General features: G+C 42.2%; 1 protein-coding gene across 11 annotated transcripts in view; it reads left to right on the top strand.

Moving 5' to 3' along the window:
• The window catches only part of dmd (dystrophin), a 2,003,576-nt gene that overhangs the window by 1,786,271 nt on the left and 200,696 nt on the right, over positions 1 to 16,609 (top strand). For all 11 annotated transcript variants that reach the window (XM_087992890.1, XM_087992895.1, XM_087992900.1 and 8 more), the window contains one exon: positions 8,797 to 8,917. In XM_087992890.1, coding sequence (XP_087849016.1) covers positions 8,797 to 8,917 — 121 coding nt within the window. The remainder of the gene's footprint in view (positions 1 to 8,796; positions 8,918 to 16,609) is intronic.

Raw genomic sequence — 16,609 nt, 5'->3', positions numbered from 1 at the left:
TAGATGTTTGAAATCTGCTCTCAATCATGTAAAAGCAAAGGATTTTTAAAATAAAGTTTGGTCATGAATTTAATGAAGTCAGCCGAGAAGAAGTTTGGAAAAAGCTGAAATAACTTGAACTCCTTCCGAGCAGCTAAAATAAGTACGAAATGGAAACTACGGCCTGAATTTTACATTTAATTTAGCTAGGTATCTTTTGTCGAGTTTCATGGCAGGTTTTCTATAAACACCTAAAAGGGTTTCCTGCTGCATCTGACCAAAATGCGTCATTAACAACCTACCCTACTCCTGTGACACCCTGCTGACCTGACTCTAGTCCCATCCAAGAATTGCCATTCACATAACATGCCAGAATGGACTGACATCCCAAGCACTGATACTACCTTTAAAAGATTGTTGTGCCCCTGGACAGGCACTGTCATTCCAAAGCTGCCCTGCGTGGTTGCTGACATTTGTCCAAGACTTTGCAAACAGGAGGAAGTTGGTGAGCCACTTTGCGGAGAGGAATCTGGAGGTCCTGGTGGGTGGGATGGAGTAGATGTGGGACGTCCTTGGCTCCCATGACTAGCAAGGGACACTGAGATCACATGCTGATAGCCTCAGCTCGCTGAAGGAATGCAAAGAAGTATCGAGATCATTGGCTTCTCCACTCCACCAGTATAGGCACCACCATTTTTTGTTTGATGCCTCATATTTACATTATTTCTACTCCTGTATCCACCTCCCATCAAGTCTCATGCTCTCCCACTCTCACTATTGCCTGAAACATCTTTCCCCACCTGCTGTCATGCATCCCAACCTCAAACATCATTAATCTTGCATGTCTTCTGTGCTACCTACTTACTCTCACAGGATACCGCCCCACTTTCATCGGCTTTAACTGCTATGCCACTCCCTTCAGACCTGCATCTCTTTTATTGCAGGAGAGAAAAGAGTTTAGATCCGAGTGGTGCTAGAAAAGCACAGCAAGTCAGGCATCATATGAGGAGCAAGAAAATCAAGGTTTCGGGCAAAAACCCTTCATCGGGAATAGAGGCAGGAAGCCTTGAGGGTGGAGAGATAAATGGGGGGGGGGGGGGGGGGGAGGGTGTGGGTGGGCTGGGGAGAAGGTAGCAAAGAGTACAATAGGTGAATGGGGGTATGGATGGAGGTGATAGGTCACAGGGGAGGGTGGAGTGAATAGGTGGGAAGGGAGATTGGCAGGTAGGACAGGTCTTGAGGACAGTGCTGAGCTGGAAGGTTGGAGCTAGGGTAAGGTGGGGGGAGGGGAGATGAGGAAACTGGTGAAATCCACAATGATGCCCTGGGGTTGAATTGTTCCGAGGCGGAAGATGAGGCGTTCTTCCTCCAGGCGTCGGGTGGTGAGGGAGGGGTGGTGGAGGAGGCCCAGGACCTGCATTTTCTCAGCAGAGTGGGAGGGGGAATTGAAATGTGGGGCCACAGGGCGGTGTGGTTAATTGGTACGGGTGTCCCGGAGATGTTCCCTAAAGCGCTCTGTGAGGAGATGTCCGGTCTCCCCAATGTAGAGGAGACCGCATCGGGAGCAACGGATACAATAAATGATATTGGTGGATGTGCAGGTGAAGCAAAGCCCACAATAGGACTGAAAGAGTTCAGGTTGCATGACATTCAGATTTTTTTACCTCTCTACCCTGGAGGCTCCTACCTCATTCCTGATGAAGAGCTTTTGCCCGAAACGCCGATTTTCCTGCTCCTCGGATGCTGCCTGACCTGCTGTGCTTTTCCAGCACCACTCTAATCTAGATTCAGATCCTCACCCCTTCTGAGGAAACGATCCTGACTTTGACTGCCCTAATGGCTGATTGACTGCATCCAAACCCCTTGGCTGGTATCAGAGGCTGCCTTTGTCTTACTGTTGCGAGATGCCACAAATGAGGGTTATCTCCCTTCACTTGAATGAGGACTGCTAACAACCTTGCCAAGCTGCCTGGCTTTGTGTGTCTGTTGAATAGCACAGCAATGCAGCAGTAATATGAGCCTGATATTTCTGAGGCAAGATGCAAAAAGGAAAGGCAATGTAAGACATCCAGTCCTGCTCAGAGTGAGTGAACTCTATGAGAGCAAGCAAACAGCTAGGAGGTGCAGCCTAGTCCAGTCCATGCGCTAGGTATGGATCCCTGAACGTAAAATGTACTCGCTGCAGCATTGCTATTTTGTCCTGCCATGCAGAGGTGCACTGCAAGTTGCTCAGAGATGAGGGATCTGGCACATGTCAAACGTGGATATAGGATATATGATGGCTGGTGTCCATGAAATGCTGGTTCCTAATGCCCAACATGGAGTTCCTTTGGAGCAAGGGGTGAGCCCTGGGGTATGAGTGGATGTGAAGGAAAGGTGCTCTCACTCAACATATTTCAATGTCAGTTTAGATCAAAATATATGATTTAATTACATGTTCGATGTCAATGTGAAGTATAAACTATAAAGTTATCCCATTCCTGATCAAATTTTGAATTAACTGAAAGAGGAAAATAGTTTCCTCCAAAATTTGGGCGACACAGTGGCTCAATTGTTAGCACTGCTGCCTCACAGTGCCTGGAATCCAGGTTCAATTCTAGCCCTGGGCGACTGACTGTGTGGAGTGTGCACATTCTCCCTATGTCTGCATGAGTTTCCTCCGGGTGCTCTGATTTCCTCCCACAGTCCAAAGATGTGCAGGTCAGGTGATTTGGCCATTCTAAATTGCCCATAGTGTTAGCTGTATTAGTCAGAGGAAAATGAGTCTGGGTGGGTTACTCTTCAGAGGGTCAGTATGGACTTGTTGGGCTGAAGGACTTGTTTCCACACTGTAGATAATCTAATCTAAAAGTACACATCAGAGTTTCTGATTATTTCCATGCAGTAGGTAGAGAGAATCTTAATAGAAGTTATTGTTCTTAATTCTGATAGCTGTGGAATTTGCATTAATTTGGCTGTAATTTACCTTTGTAATAAATTTCCACCCTATGTTTCTTCCTTTGCTGCTTAGAGATATTGACTAAAATACCTGGGGGCTCTTCACAGTAACTATAATGTGCAAGAGCAACATGTGCTGTAGCAAGAAATATGAATGTTACTGATTTTCACAGGTGTTGCAATGAAAAAAAAACTTGATTATTTGCATCCTCCATAAATTCTGCCTCTTGTTTACGTAACTGCAATCCTATATCACTTGACTTTCACGCATTTACAGCAATAATGTGCGAGCGCAATTGCTGAAGTTTTCAGGCACAGCAGAGCCTGAAGTTGTCTGATATCAGTGTAATAATTATTCCTGCAGTTTTCTAGCAATTATGATGTTTTATTGTGCCGCACTATGCTCAACCAAAGGTTGGAAAAGAAAGTGAGCATACGAGGTTCTAAGAGTGAGATGCCAGAGCACAAGGCATTAGCCCACTCTGTATTATCCCGCTTCACAATGTTGCAGTGGACCTTGTATTATGCTAGTTTTAAGTTCAATGTAGGCAAGTTAAGATTAGATTCCCTACAGTGTGGAAACAGGCCCGTCGCCCAACATGTCCACACCGACCCTCAGAAGAGCAACCCACCCAGACCCATTCCCCTCTGACTAATGCACCTAACACTACGGGCAATTTAGCATGGCCCGTTCACCTGACCTGCACATCTTTGGACTGTCGGAGGAAACCGGAGCACCTGGAGGAAATCCACGCAGACACGGGGAGAATGTGCATACTCAACACAGACAGTTGCAGGAATTGAACCCGGGTCCCTGGCACTGTGAGGCAGCAGTGCTGACCACTGAGCCCACAAATTTGCAGGAAATGTGGATGCAAATTATTATTGACAAGATTGATATACAGACTTGCATAAACTTTGGACATAAATAGGATTGAGCAAATTCCAGGTGTGTGCTTCTTGTTAGGCTGTAATTAACCCAATGACCCATTGGCCAAACTGCAAGTGACTGAAAGTGTAGAATGTAGGGAAATAGATGGTGACATCTTGAAAAAATGTCCATATTATAGAGAAGGAAGTGCTGGATGTCTTGAAACACATAAAAGTAGATAAATCCCCAGGACCTGATCAGGTGTACCCTCAAACTCTGTGGGAAGCTAGAGAAGTGATTGCTGGCCCCCTTGCTGAGATATTTGTATCACTGATAGTCACAAGTGAGGTGCAGGAAGACTAGAGGGTGGCTAACGTGGTGCCACTGTTTAAGAAAGATGGTAAGGACAAGTCAGGAAACTATAGACCAGTGATCTTGACATCGATGGTGGGCAAATTGTTTGAGGGAATCCTGAGGGACAGGATGTACATGTATTTGGAAAGGCAAGGACTGATTAGGGATAGTCAACATGGCTTTGTGCATGGGAAATCATTTCTCACAAACTTGATTGAGTTTTTGAAGAAGTGACAAAGAGGATTAATCAGGGCAGAGCGGTAGACATGATCTATATGGACTTCAATAAGGCATTCAACAAGGTTCCCCATGGGACATTGGTTAGCAAGGTTAGATCTCATGGAATACAGGGAGAACTAGCCATTTGGATCCAATTTTGCCTCAAAGGTAGAAGAGAGAGGGTGGTGGTGGAGGGTTGTTTTTCAGACTGGAGGCATGTGACCTGTGAAGTGTCACAAGGATTGGTGCTGGGTCCACTACTTTTCCTCACAGAGTCATAGAGATGTACAGTATGGAAACAGACCCTTCGGTCCAACTCATCCGTGCTGACCAGATATCCCAACCCAATCTAGTTTCCACCTGCCAGCACCCGGCCCATATCCCTCCAAACCCTTCCTATTCATATAGGTAAAAACAATGACTGTAGATGCTGGAAACCAGATTCTGGATTAGTGATGCTGGAAGAGCACAGCAGTTCAGGCAGCATCCGAGGAGCAGTAAAATCGACGTTTCGGGCAAAAGCCCTTCATCAGGAAGCTGAAAATGTGTTGCTGGAACAGCGCAGCAGGTCAGGCAGCATCCAGGGAACAGGAGAATCGACGTTTCGGGTATAAGCCCTTCTTCAGGAATAAAGGCAGAGAGCCTGAAGGGTGGAGAGATAAGGGTGGGGTGGGGAGAAAGTAGCATAGAGTACAATAGGTGAGTGGGTGAGGGGATGAAGGTGATAGGTCAGGAAGGAGGGTGGAGTGGATAGGTGGAAAAGAAGATAGGGAGGTAGGACAAGTCATGTGGACAGTGCTGAGCTGGAAGTTTGGAACTAGGGTGAGGTGGGGGAAGGGGAAATGAGGAAACTGTTGAAGTCCACATTGATGCCCTGGGGTGAAGTGTTCCAATCAACCACACCGCCCTGTGGCCCAACATTTCAACTCCCCCTCCCACTCTGCCGAGGACATGGAGGTCCTGGGCGTCCTTCACCGCCGCTCCCTCACCACCAGATGCCTGGAGGAAGAACGCCTCATCTTCCGCCTCGGAACACGTCTTTATTCCTGATGAAGGACTTTTGCCTGAAACGTTGATTTTACTGCTCCTCGGATGCTGCCTGAACTGCTGTGCTCTTCCAGCACCACTAATCCAGAACCTTCCTATGCATATACCCATCCAAATTCCTTTTAAATGTTGCAATTTTACCAGCCTCCATCACTTCCTTTCGCAGCTCATTCCATACAAGTACCACCCTCTGTGTGAAAAGATTACCCCTGAGGTCTCTTTTATATCTTTCCCCTCTCACCCTAAACCTATGCCCTCTAGTTCTGGACTCCCCCACCCCAGGAAAAAGACTTTGTCTATTTATCCTATCCATGCCTCTCATAATTTTGTAAACCTCTATAAGGTCACCCTTCAGCCTCCAACACTCCAGGGAAAACAGCCCCAGCCTGTTCAGCCTCTCCCTGTAGCTCAAATCCTCCAACCCTGGCAACATCCTTGTAAATCTTTTCTGAACCCTTTCAAGTTTCACAACATCTTTCCAATAGGAAGGAGACCAGAATTGCACACAATATTCTAAAAGTGGCCTAACCAATGTCCTGTACAGCTGCAACATGACCTCCCAACTCCTGTACTCAATACTCTGACCAATAAAGGAATGCATACAATACACCTTCTTCACTATCTTATCTACCTGCAACTCTACTTTCAAGGAGCTATGAACCTGCACTCCAAGGTCTTTTTGTTCAGCAACACGCCCTAGGACCTTACCACTAAGTGTATAAGTCCTGCTAAGATTTGCTTTCCCAAAATGCAGCACCTCACATTTATCTGAATTAAACTCCATCTGCCATTGGTTAAGGTCTTCAAAGCTGGTGTACCTTTGTTCACATCAAAACTCCACACACACATCCAACAAATTTGGGAGGATAAAGAACTCTGGCCCATGAAAGTCAGAAATGTGACTATTTAAGAGGGGAAGTTAACAACACTATTGATTCTATTGTAATATTTTCAATTGGCCATAACAGGGAAAATCCTGAAACGCACGCTTCCTGATTGCCTACATCCTGTGACTGCCAGAGAGACAGTGTGGTTTAAAACTTTACAGAGAAACCTCTGATTATGTTTGTTGTTAGAAACCTCCTTTCTTCCATCTAGAAAAAAGGACATTTTGATTTGATCTTGCTCTACGAATGGCCCTTGTGACTTCTGAAGAACTTTATATGTCGTAATGGTAAACGTATTACTGGATCTTGTTTAAGATTCCTCCTTGTATCTCATGACCGTTATTTTCTAAACTTGTGTTTGGATGTCAAGCTTGATCTTTTGGAATGCTATCTTCTCACTTGTCACCTTGCGTTGTTCCAGTCCATGCAAGCTGCTCATTTTTGTTCGAGAAGTCACATAACTGCTGCTGTCATCAAATTAGTCAAACCTGGTTTTGACAATGTTCAAAAACAATGGTTTGGCCATAGGAGACTGACAGACTTCATTTGATCACTGTTCTCGAATTGAGTTGGATGTGTGAAGATTTTCCAGATTAGTTATGAGCTGAATTTAAAATTTCTCTTTTGGGCTGGGCTGATTTGGGTAAAGACATTGATATTTTTTCTCTTGAAGTTTTGGGCCTTGTCATATTTTGGTGCTAGGTCAATGTTCATCAAATAATCAAGTAAGTCACCAAGAAAGAAGTCAGTGATTTATACTGATCTCTGATAAGAAATCACATTGATCTTTAAACCAAACAGTAGCCATGGGTTTGATGAAAGATGCGTCCATTTAGTGTTGCATTTGTCCTTCTGGCAGAAGGGAATGTTTGTTGTAGTGAAGTACGTTGAGCACACTTTGCCAGCAGGAGGACAGCATTTCAACATCATAGTCATTGACTATTTTTCAGGCACCTTTTCTAGCCCTTTTCTCATTTGGGGTGAGAAAAGGGTATCTCTGAAGAGGACTGCATACTTACAGATTCTGCTGTCATAAGATACCTCTGACCAACGTCAGATATCCAACAAATTTCTTGTGTTGCCGCCTCTGTGCAGATCCTTGAGTAGGTACTTCCAGGTTGACAGCGCTGTTGTCATTGACAATTTTCCGTTATCACGGGATTGGTAAATGGACCTTGACAGAATCTTACATTTGATTGTTTAGCAAGTTAAACCCATCATCATTCACATGATTGTGAAAGACTGGTGATCAAATATTGGTACTGTGATGATTGTGGGACCATATTGCTGCTGCTACCTTCCTTAGACATTGTTTGTCTTAGTCTGTTCTGCCATTGAGGGCTTTATGAACTATATTTTGTCCAGTACTTCCTCCTGAACATAGCACCATAGGTGGTCCTCCAGGGAGCAAGGATGATGTAACCTTGATGGCATAATTCAGGGAATCATGAAATTATCCTCACCATTCCATCACATTAGGTGACAATCATTGAAGGATTGGTACAATCAGGTGAGTCGGGTGATTCAGCTCCCCTCATTTCAAATCCTCCCATGAGTCGTAAGATTTTTTTTTCTTTTAGCATATAACTATATATCAAACATCAATTAAAGATGAAGTTAACGAGATCAAGAAGAAATGGGGAATTACAAGGTTTCTTGGGAAAAAAAGAAAGGCGAATTTTATTGCTTTTGAGAAAGAGAAACAATGTGACACTGCATGCAAACATAAAGCCAGGAAATAATCTTAAACGAAAGAATGTCTGGTACAGGCATGAAGAATAAATGCTGTGCAATTTAAAAGTCCTTAGACATCTTGATGTGTAAACTATTTAATTGTTGACTCATATTTTCAACAATGGTCAAGCTTGTAGAGATCTTTGAGTTCCCACTGAATGGCTGTTGTCCCAGTTTGTTTCTTTACTATGCATCATCTTCCAAGATCATGCAGGGTGTAAGATAGCACACCTCCAGTTCTGCTGTTGTCAATAAATTTTCCTTCTCTGTCTGATCTGGCAAAGAGCTACTGCAAAACAACTCCTTTCTGCATTCTCATGTTAAACTTAATTGGTTTACTGCAAGCTGGATAATCCACAGCTGATGTTAACCCCAATATATGAAACTACTAGAAAGCTGTAAGTCAAAAATAGAAGATGAAGGTTTCATTCACAGTTGACCTAGTTTTATTGCCTTTTGATAAAAATGTTAATTTTGGCTCAAGCTGTCTTTATTTATATCATCATGGTTTCATAAGCTTGGTTCAAGCTCAGGTAACCACCAAGGCCATAGAAAGTTTTCTTTTATAAAAAACCACTTTAGTCCATGAATCATATGGTGGGAATTGAAAATTGATCATACATATTTCACCACAACCATGGCAGATGAAATGTAATGGTGGTACAATTCCAGTAGGTTCACTTGTACTTCTCTGGTTCATGAATTGGTTTTAATGCTTTTTTAGTCGCTGTGTAAGTAAAGCTATAATAATATGTTGTACTCTTCTAGACATTCAGACGGGAGCTGAAGGCTAAGGAACCAGTGATCATGAGTGTTTTGGACACAGTGCGTCAATTCTTGGCAGATCAGACTATCGAAGGACCTGAAAGTGTTTTGGCATCACCGAAAGGTAATTACTCCACTTGTTCTCAGAATTCCAGTAATGATGAAGTAACAACTATTCAGTCACTGTTGCCTGATTTACTGAAAACTAATTAGTGAAGTGCATTCAAGGACTATTAATGTTCAATTGCAGATCTCTTAATGATAAGATGAGGCTTTATGTTTGCCTCAGGCCCAAGTAAATAGGATTGAATAATTTGCTGTCCTTGCGGCTCCACACTCTTTAAAAAGTGGATTCTGTACAACATCAGGCTTGGTTGATTTCTGTTGCTTTTTCATTTCAAAATTAATGTATTGTTACTCTGCTAGAGACTATTAAAAGCAAAGAAATTTGAGAATAATAGTGAGAGAGGTACTCATACCATTGGAAAAATCAGGAGCTTTGGTCATTTGTTTTTAAAAGTAAGATATGTTGCATATTGTCTATCTTTTGGAAAAGGAAGCCCTGCTTATAGGTGGTAATAAAGGATTGAAACCACAGTCTTATCTCCCCTCCATTGTTCAGGAATGGTGAGTTTATTTCTTGTTGTCTACCACAGGTCTACATGATTTGATACTCGTCAGTTTAATGATGAACCCAGTGGAAAACAAAACCTGCTTGCTTCTCATGTCTGTTCTAGTATAGAGTACGACTTGAGGTTACCTTACTCACCATGTTGTTGGTATATATTTCAACAAACTTCGCTCTTTTTTTCTTAGACAGTGGGTTCCTTCCTAACAGGAACAATTTTTTTTAATACAACGTCCCACTTATTCATCTTCCCAAGGAGTCATTTCAGGAATCTTTAGGTGAATTACTTTCTTCTCAGAATTATGTTTCATAGATTTTGATGTAAAAGTTAATCTTAGAAGATTCAAAAACCCTTCCAAAAACAGATTGTCTTACTCACCAAATATAGAATATGAGCTGTTAGTGCCTTGATTGCTGTTCTGAAATGATCTTTAATTGCCATAGAGTGTACTCTGTGTGTCTTAAACTTCCAAGCATCCTGTTGGCGACATGGTCTGTATTGCCTGCTTGATCACATGCATCAATAAACAATGCAAAGAATTATGTATTTCTGTGCTGAAAAATCAAAGTCAATTCCAAATGCATGAATAGCCTAAAATATGCATGTATTTGCTGAAAAATAGGGAGTCAAGGTAGATACTGAGTATAGGTCTAAACTTCACTGTGAAATGCAGGGGTCATTTTATATGTCAAATCCACTCATATATCATGATCAATGGTACGTCAGTGCAACAGAATGGAATATGCTCCTCATTAACCACGTTGTATCAGCTTCATTCTTGGCTCAGTTTTCAGTGGTCAGCTGCAGACTAATCTGAATGTTCATACTCTTCCGACAGTATGTCTCTGTACAATTCTGGCTCATCTGCAAGATTCCAATTATTCATGACTCTGACGGAATATGAGTGCAATTGCCATTGTAATGCCTTTAGGAAAATTGTGGGCAGTTTGGTGTTATGGGAAAACAAAATTGGTTGAAAGTATATAAAACCATTTCACGTTGTTTCCTTGTGGGCTGCAGTGGTAAGGACAGCTTCCATTGCTTTATTCTGATTGCATTTGAAATCAGTTGATAGAAAGGGAAAAAACTGTGTAACAATTTGTGTATCACGTCTCAGGACCCTAAATGTATTTCAATTGATTTTTAATGACAAAATACCTACCATTTCATAATTTGCATATTCCAAAGGTTTAGAAATAAGTTGCAAATTATTGATATCTCAGGAGGCAATGGCCTAGTGGTATTGTTACTGGACCTATTAATCTAAGGTCCTGTGTTCAAATCCCACCATGGCAGCTGATGGAATTTGCATTTGATTTTTAAAAACCTGGAACTATGAGTTTAACAATGACCAAGTCACCGTTGTTGATTATCAGCAAACCAGTCTTGTTCACTCATGTCCTTTGAGGAAGGAAACTGTTCTTCGTATCTGGCCTGGCCTACATGTGACTCTGGACCCACAGCAATGTGGTTGACTTGTAACTGCCCTCTAGGCAGTTAGGGATGGGCAATAAAATGTTGGCCTAGCCACTGATGCTCGCATCCCATGAATTAATTTTAAAAACACTTTTTTTAATTTGTTCATGTGATGAGTGTGTTGCTGGCTAGGCTATTATTTATTTCCCATCCTTAACTGCCCTTGAGAAGGTTTCAGTGAAGCAGTTTTCTGGAACTACTGCAGTCCATATGGCAGAGGTATACCCATAGTGCTGTTGGAAAGGCAACTGCAGGATCTTGACGCTGAAGAAATGGTGATATATTTTCAAGTCAGGTTGATAAGTGGTAAATTGGATGGAAACTTGAAGGTGGTAGTTTTTTCCATGCATCTATTATTCTTGCCTTCCAAATGCTGGAGTTGCTGTAGATTTGAAGTGTGTTGGTGATGGCTCCTGGGTGAGTTGCTGCAGTTCATCTTGTACATGATATCCACCATTACCATGTTCTTCAGTGGTGAAGGGAGTGAATGTTGAAGGTGATTGATGAGGTGATACTCAAGCAGGTTTGTTTGTCCTAGATAGTACCAAACCTCTTGAATGTTGTTAGGTCAGCACCCATCTAGGCAAGTGATTCCATCACAATTCAGTCTTGTGCCTGTGGAAGGTAGAGAGGCACTGGAGAGACAAGATGTGAGTTATTCACTGCTGAATTCCTCGTGTTAAACATGCTGTTCCTGCCTCATAAGAGCAGAAGAATTAAGAACAGGAGTAGGCCATCTGGCTCTTCGAGGCTGTTCCGCCATTCAAGAAGATCATGGCTGAGTTTTTAGTGCACTCAGCTCCACTTACCCGCACTCTCACCATATCCCTTAATTCCTTTATTGTTCAAAAAAAATCTATTTTAGCCTTAAAAACATTTATTGAAGTAGTGTCAACTACTTCACTGGGCAGGGAATTCCATAGATTCACAAGCATTTGGATGAAGAAGTTCCTTCTCAATTCAGTCCCAAATCTGAGCTCACTAATTTAGAGGCTATGCCCACTTGCCCTAGTTTCATCCGCCAATGGAAACATCCTCTCGACATCTATTTTGACTATTCCCTTAATAATTTTATATGTTTCGATATGATCCCCCTCATTCTTCTAAATTTTAATGAATATAATCCCAGTCTACTCAGTCTCTCTCATAAGGCAACCCACTCAACTCTAGAGTCAACCTAGTGAACCTACTCTGCACTCCCTCCAGTGCCAATGCATCCTTTCTCAAGTAAGGAGACCAAAACTGCACACAGTACTCCAGGTGTGGCCTCACCAGCGTCCTATACAACTGCAACATAACCTCCCTGCTTTTAAACTCAATCCCTTTAGCAACGAAGGACAAAATTCCGTTTGTCTTCCTAATTACCTGTTGTACCTGCAGACCAACCTCTATGATTCATTCACAAGGACACCCAGGTCCCTCTGCACAGCAGCATGCTGCAATGTTTTACCATTCTAGTAATAGCTCTTTTTACTGTTATTCCTACCAAAATGGATGACTTCACATTTATTAACATTGTATTCCATCTGCCAGACCCATGCCCACTCACTTAAAGTATCCATGTTCCTCTGCAAAGTTTCACAGTCCTCTGCACACTTTGTTTTGCCATTCATCTTAGTGTAATTTGCAAACTTTGACACACTACACGTCATCCCTAACTCCAAATCATCTATGTAAATTGTGAATAATTGCATCCCAACACTGACCCTGAGAAACACTGGTAATTATTGATTGCCAGCCAGCCAGAATAACACTTACTTATCCCCACTCTTTGCTTCCTGTTAGTAAAGCAATCTTCTATCCATGCTAATACTTTACCTGTAATGTCACGTATCTTTATCTTATGCATCAGCCTGTTGAGCGGCAACTTGTCGAATGCCTTTTGGAAATCCAAGGTACACCACAGGTACTGAGTCCCCACATATTTATATGGCTAATCTAGGTCAGTGTCTGGTCAGTGATCACTCTAGAATGTCAGTAAGGGGGGGGATTCATTGATGATAATGATACTAAATCTCAAGGGGAGATGGTTAGATTCTTTTCTATAAGCCAAGGTCATTACCTGGCCTTTGTGTGATATGAATGTTACTCATCAATTATCAGCCCAGGCTCGGCTGTTGTCCTGGCCTTGCTGCACATTTACTTGTGTTGTAAACATTGTGTGTAGATTCTGACTTAATAACAGTAACCAATTAATTAAACTGTGTGACAAATAAAAGAATATTCCAGTTCGGCCCAATGTATGGGTCAGACCTTTCATACAAGAATCCAAACTGAGTTACACTCTTTCTCACTTGATCCTTTCTTTTGGCATCATCTGACATCTGTTAATGTACCTTATTACATTTGAGGTCAAAGATGCTTGTTGCTAATTTCAACTGTTGCAGTTAGTGTCACCAATATTCTATGAGGAGTTGTAGAATTTGGATTCACAGTTGCAAGAGCCCAGTTGTTACCCTTCTGGACTGGGACACTACTGGATAAAAATAAATGGAGCCAAAGTACCATCATTTAAGACACATCAATAGATGTTACTTTCTAGCCATCCTTCACTGAGCAGCGTCACAGAGACCTGAGGGTTGCCTGTTATTTCCTCCCACTTGGCATAGGAACTCCAGTAAAGATGACAAAATGATCAAAGGAGACTTTGTGGCACAATGAATTACCACTTCGCCTTTTTTTCTTCTGGGACCTGTTTGAATGCAGCTCAGATGAATAGGATAAGTCTTCCCTTTGTGAAAATTCTTTATTGTCTAACTCAAAGGAGTTTGTATAATAACAACTAGCACCTGGGGAATACAAGCCCATAGCACAATTGCAGCCTTAATTTGCGATTAATTGGGAGAAGATTGTGACTGTCATACAGAAAGACAGCTTTTTTGTACAAAAAAAACTGCAATAAAGGGAGTGAATTCTTGGAGGTGTGAATTACTCAAGGTTGCCAACATATTAAAAATTGCGTAAGAAGACTGACTATGTTATGAAGCATGGCTAAGTGCCTGTGGAAAAGTAGCATGCAAACGTCAGTACTTCAAATGAAATGGGACAAATACTAGCAACAATAAAGTTGGGAGTGTGTAATTATGTTTCAAATGCTTTAGCAAGTTGTGTCTGATTTCAAAATTATTTTTGCCCATTATAAATTCTACAGAAAGATGCTATTAACTTGATATTAAATTTGAATCATCATTAATCTTGTGAATGCAACTTATATATTAGAGTCATTGAGTCATACAGCACAGAAGCAGACCCTTTGGTCCAACTCGTTCATGCCGGCCAAGTTTTCCAAACAAAATTAGTTCTTCTAATCTTCACGTTCTGCTCGTTAGTTGGTACAGCTGGATCCCATTGGGGAAAAAAAAAGATTTCTTCATTTCTGTCATGGTGTCAGTCTCAACAATTTGTTTACGCCAGTTAGTCTGATGGTATCATCACTGCTCATGGTTTCACTTAATTTGCACTTTTTGAGCATTTTTGGCATAGCCAGGTTCCAAGGCAGCAAACAATGAAACTGTTTCAGAGCAGCTGTATTGGCCAAGGATAGATTATAATTCAGCAGTTGCTGTTGCAAATGATTGAGATGTGGATAACATAGGAACGCTTTATTCATCTTGTCTTATTGCCAGTTTTACTCCCCATCTCATCTGAGGTTAGTGACACATGCCAGCACAGATATACACTGAAACTGGACCCCTCCCGGAACCTCAAATTAATAATTGTTCATTCAGGTATGAATCTAGGATCTGATTGTTGGCATGCTATTCAACTGGGAGAAAGTGAGGACTGCAGATGCTGGAGGTCAAAGTCAAAAAGTGGGGTGCGGGAAATGCACAGCAGGTCAGGCAGCATCTGAAGAACAGTAGAATCAATGTTTCGAGCATAAGCTCTTCATCAGAAAATGTTGACTGTCCTGCTCGTCAGATGCTGCCTGACCGGCTGTGCTTTTCCAGCTCCACACGTTTTGATGCTATTCAACTGTACATGATGTCACAGCTCAACCAATATTTTCCTCATCCAAATCAGTACATGAATAATTTTTCAGTCCATCTATATTGAGAACCCTGATTGGTACTTTGTTTCCCTTGTCCATGGCTGCTGTTACCTTCTCCAATTCATATTATAATCAAACATCATATTTTTAAATTCAACATTATAGTTTTCAAAAGAAAATCAATGAAATATGATCCATCACAGCCCTCCCAATGTGGTCCACTTCTTGGCTGACAAATGGATATGCCTCCCAAGACTGGTTATTCATATGGAAGATCATAAAGACTCATTGCATCCTAAACACTGGTCAGTGTTCACCTCAAAAATGTACCAACAAAACAGCGCTATTATTGTACAGCTTATAAGTATTTTATAACCTGCTCACCGATGCCCAGTTTGGGTTCTACCAGACCACTCAGCTCCTAACCTCATTACAGCCTGAGTTAAACACAAACAAAACAGCTGAATTCCAACATTAAGGTGAGAGTGACAGTAATTGACATCAAGGCTGCACTCAATCGATTGTGGCATCAAGGAGCTCTCACAAAACTGGACTCAATGGGTTTGAGGGCGGAAACTCTCCCCTGGTTGGAGTCATACTTGGCACATAAAAAGATGGTTGTGGTTGTTGAAGGTCAATCATCTTAGCTCCAGGATATCTCCACAGGAGTTCTTCAGGGTAATCCTAGGACCTGCCATCTTCAACTGCTTCATCAATGACCTTCCCTCCATAATAAGGTCAGAAGAAGGAATGTTCATCGATGATCTTATGATATTCAGCACCATTTATGATTCCTCACATATCGAATCAGTCCATGTTCAAATATAAGATCTGGATAATATCCAGCCTTGGGCTGTCAAGTGGCAAGTAACATTCATGCCAAACAAGTGCCAGGTAATGACCATCTCCACTAAGAGACAATCTAACCACTGCCCCTTGACATCCAATGGTATCACATCACTGCATTACGGACTATAAACATTCTTGGGGTTACCATTGACCAGAAATTCAACTGTACTCACCACATAATCATGGTGTCTACAAGTGCAGGTCATAGACTAGGACTAATGGCGAGTAACTCACCTCCTGATTCCCCAAAGCCCATCCATCATCTACAAGGCACATGTCAGGGGTTTGATGGAATGCCTTCCACTTGCCTGGACGAGTGCAGACCCAACAGCACTCAAGAAGGTTGACATCATCCAGGACAAAGCAGCCCACTTGATTGGCACTACATCCACAACCACCAGCTCCCTACACTACCGATGCTCAAGAGCAATAGTGTGTGCAATCTACAAGATACACTAAAGAATTTCACCAAAATTCCTCAGACAGCACCTTCCAAATCTACAATCACCATGATCTTGAAGGACAACGAAAGCAGATACATGGGAACACCACCGCCTGCAAGTTCAGCTCTGAACCACTCACCATCCTGACTCAGAAATATATGACTGTCGCTTGGTCAAAATCCTGGAATTCCCTCTCTAATGGCAATGTGAGGCAAACCACAGCAGGTGGACGGCAGCACTTCAAGAAGGTAGCTCACCATCACCTTCCAAGGACAACTAGGGATGGGCAATAAATGCTGGCAAGACAGCAATGCCCATGTCCCATGAGTGAATAAACAAAATACCCCTCCCCCCCCAAAACTTGTGCTGCATGGTTAGTGTCTGTAACTCCATTAAGTAGACCTGATTAGAACTTTATGGGATAGATT

Source organism: Chiloscyllium plagiosum, unplaced genomic scaffold, assembly GCF_037043375.1.
Source record: "Chiloscyllium plagiosum isolate Xiang-an unplaced genomic scaffold, Cpla_swu_hap1 HiC_scaffold_12, whole genome shotgun sequence".
In the NCBI taxonomy this organism is placed as follows: Eukaryota; Metazoa; Chordata; class Chondrichthyes; order Orectolobiformes; family Hemiscylliidae; genus Chiloscyllium; species Chiloscyllium plagiosum.
Note: the sequence above shows the minus strand (reverse complement) of the source record. Positions and strands in the feature narration are given on the sequence as shown.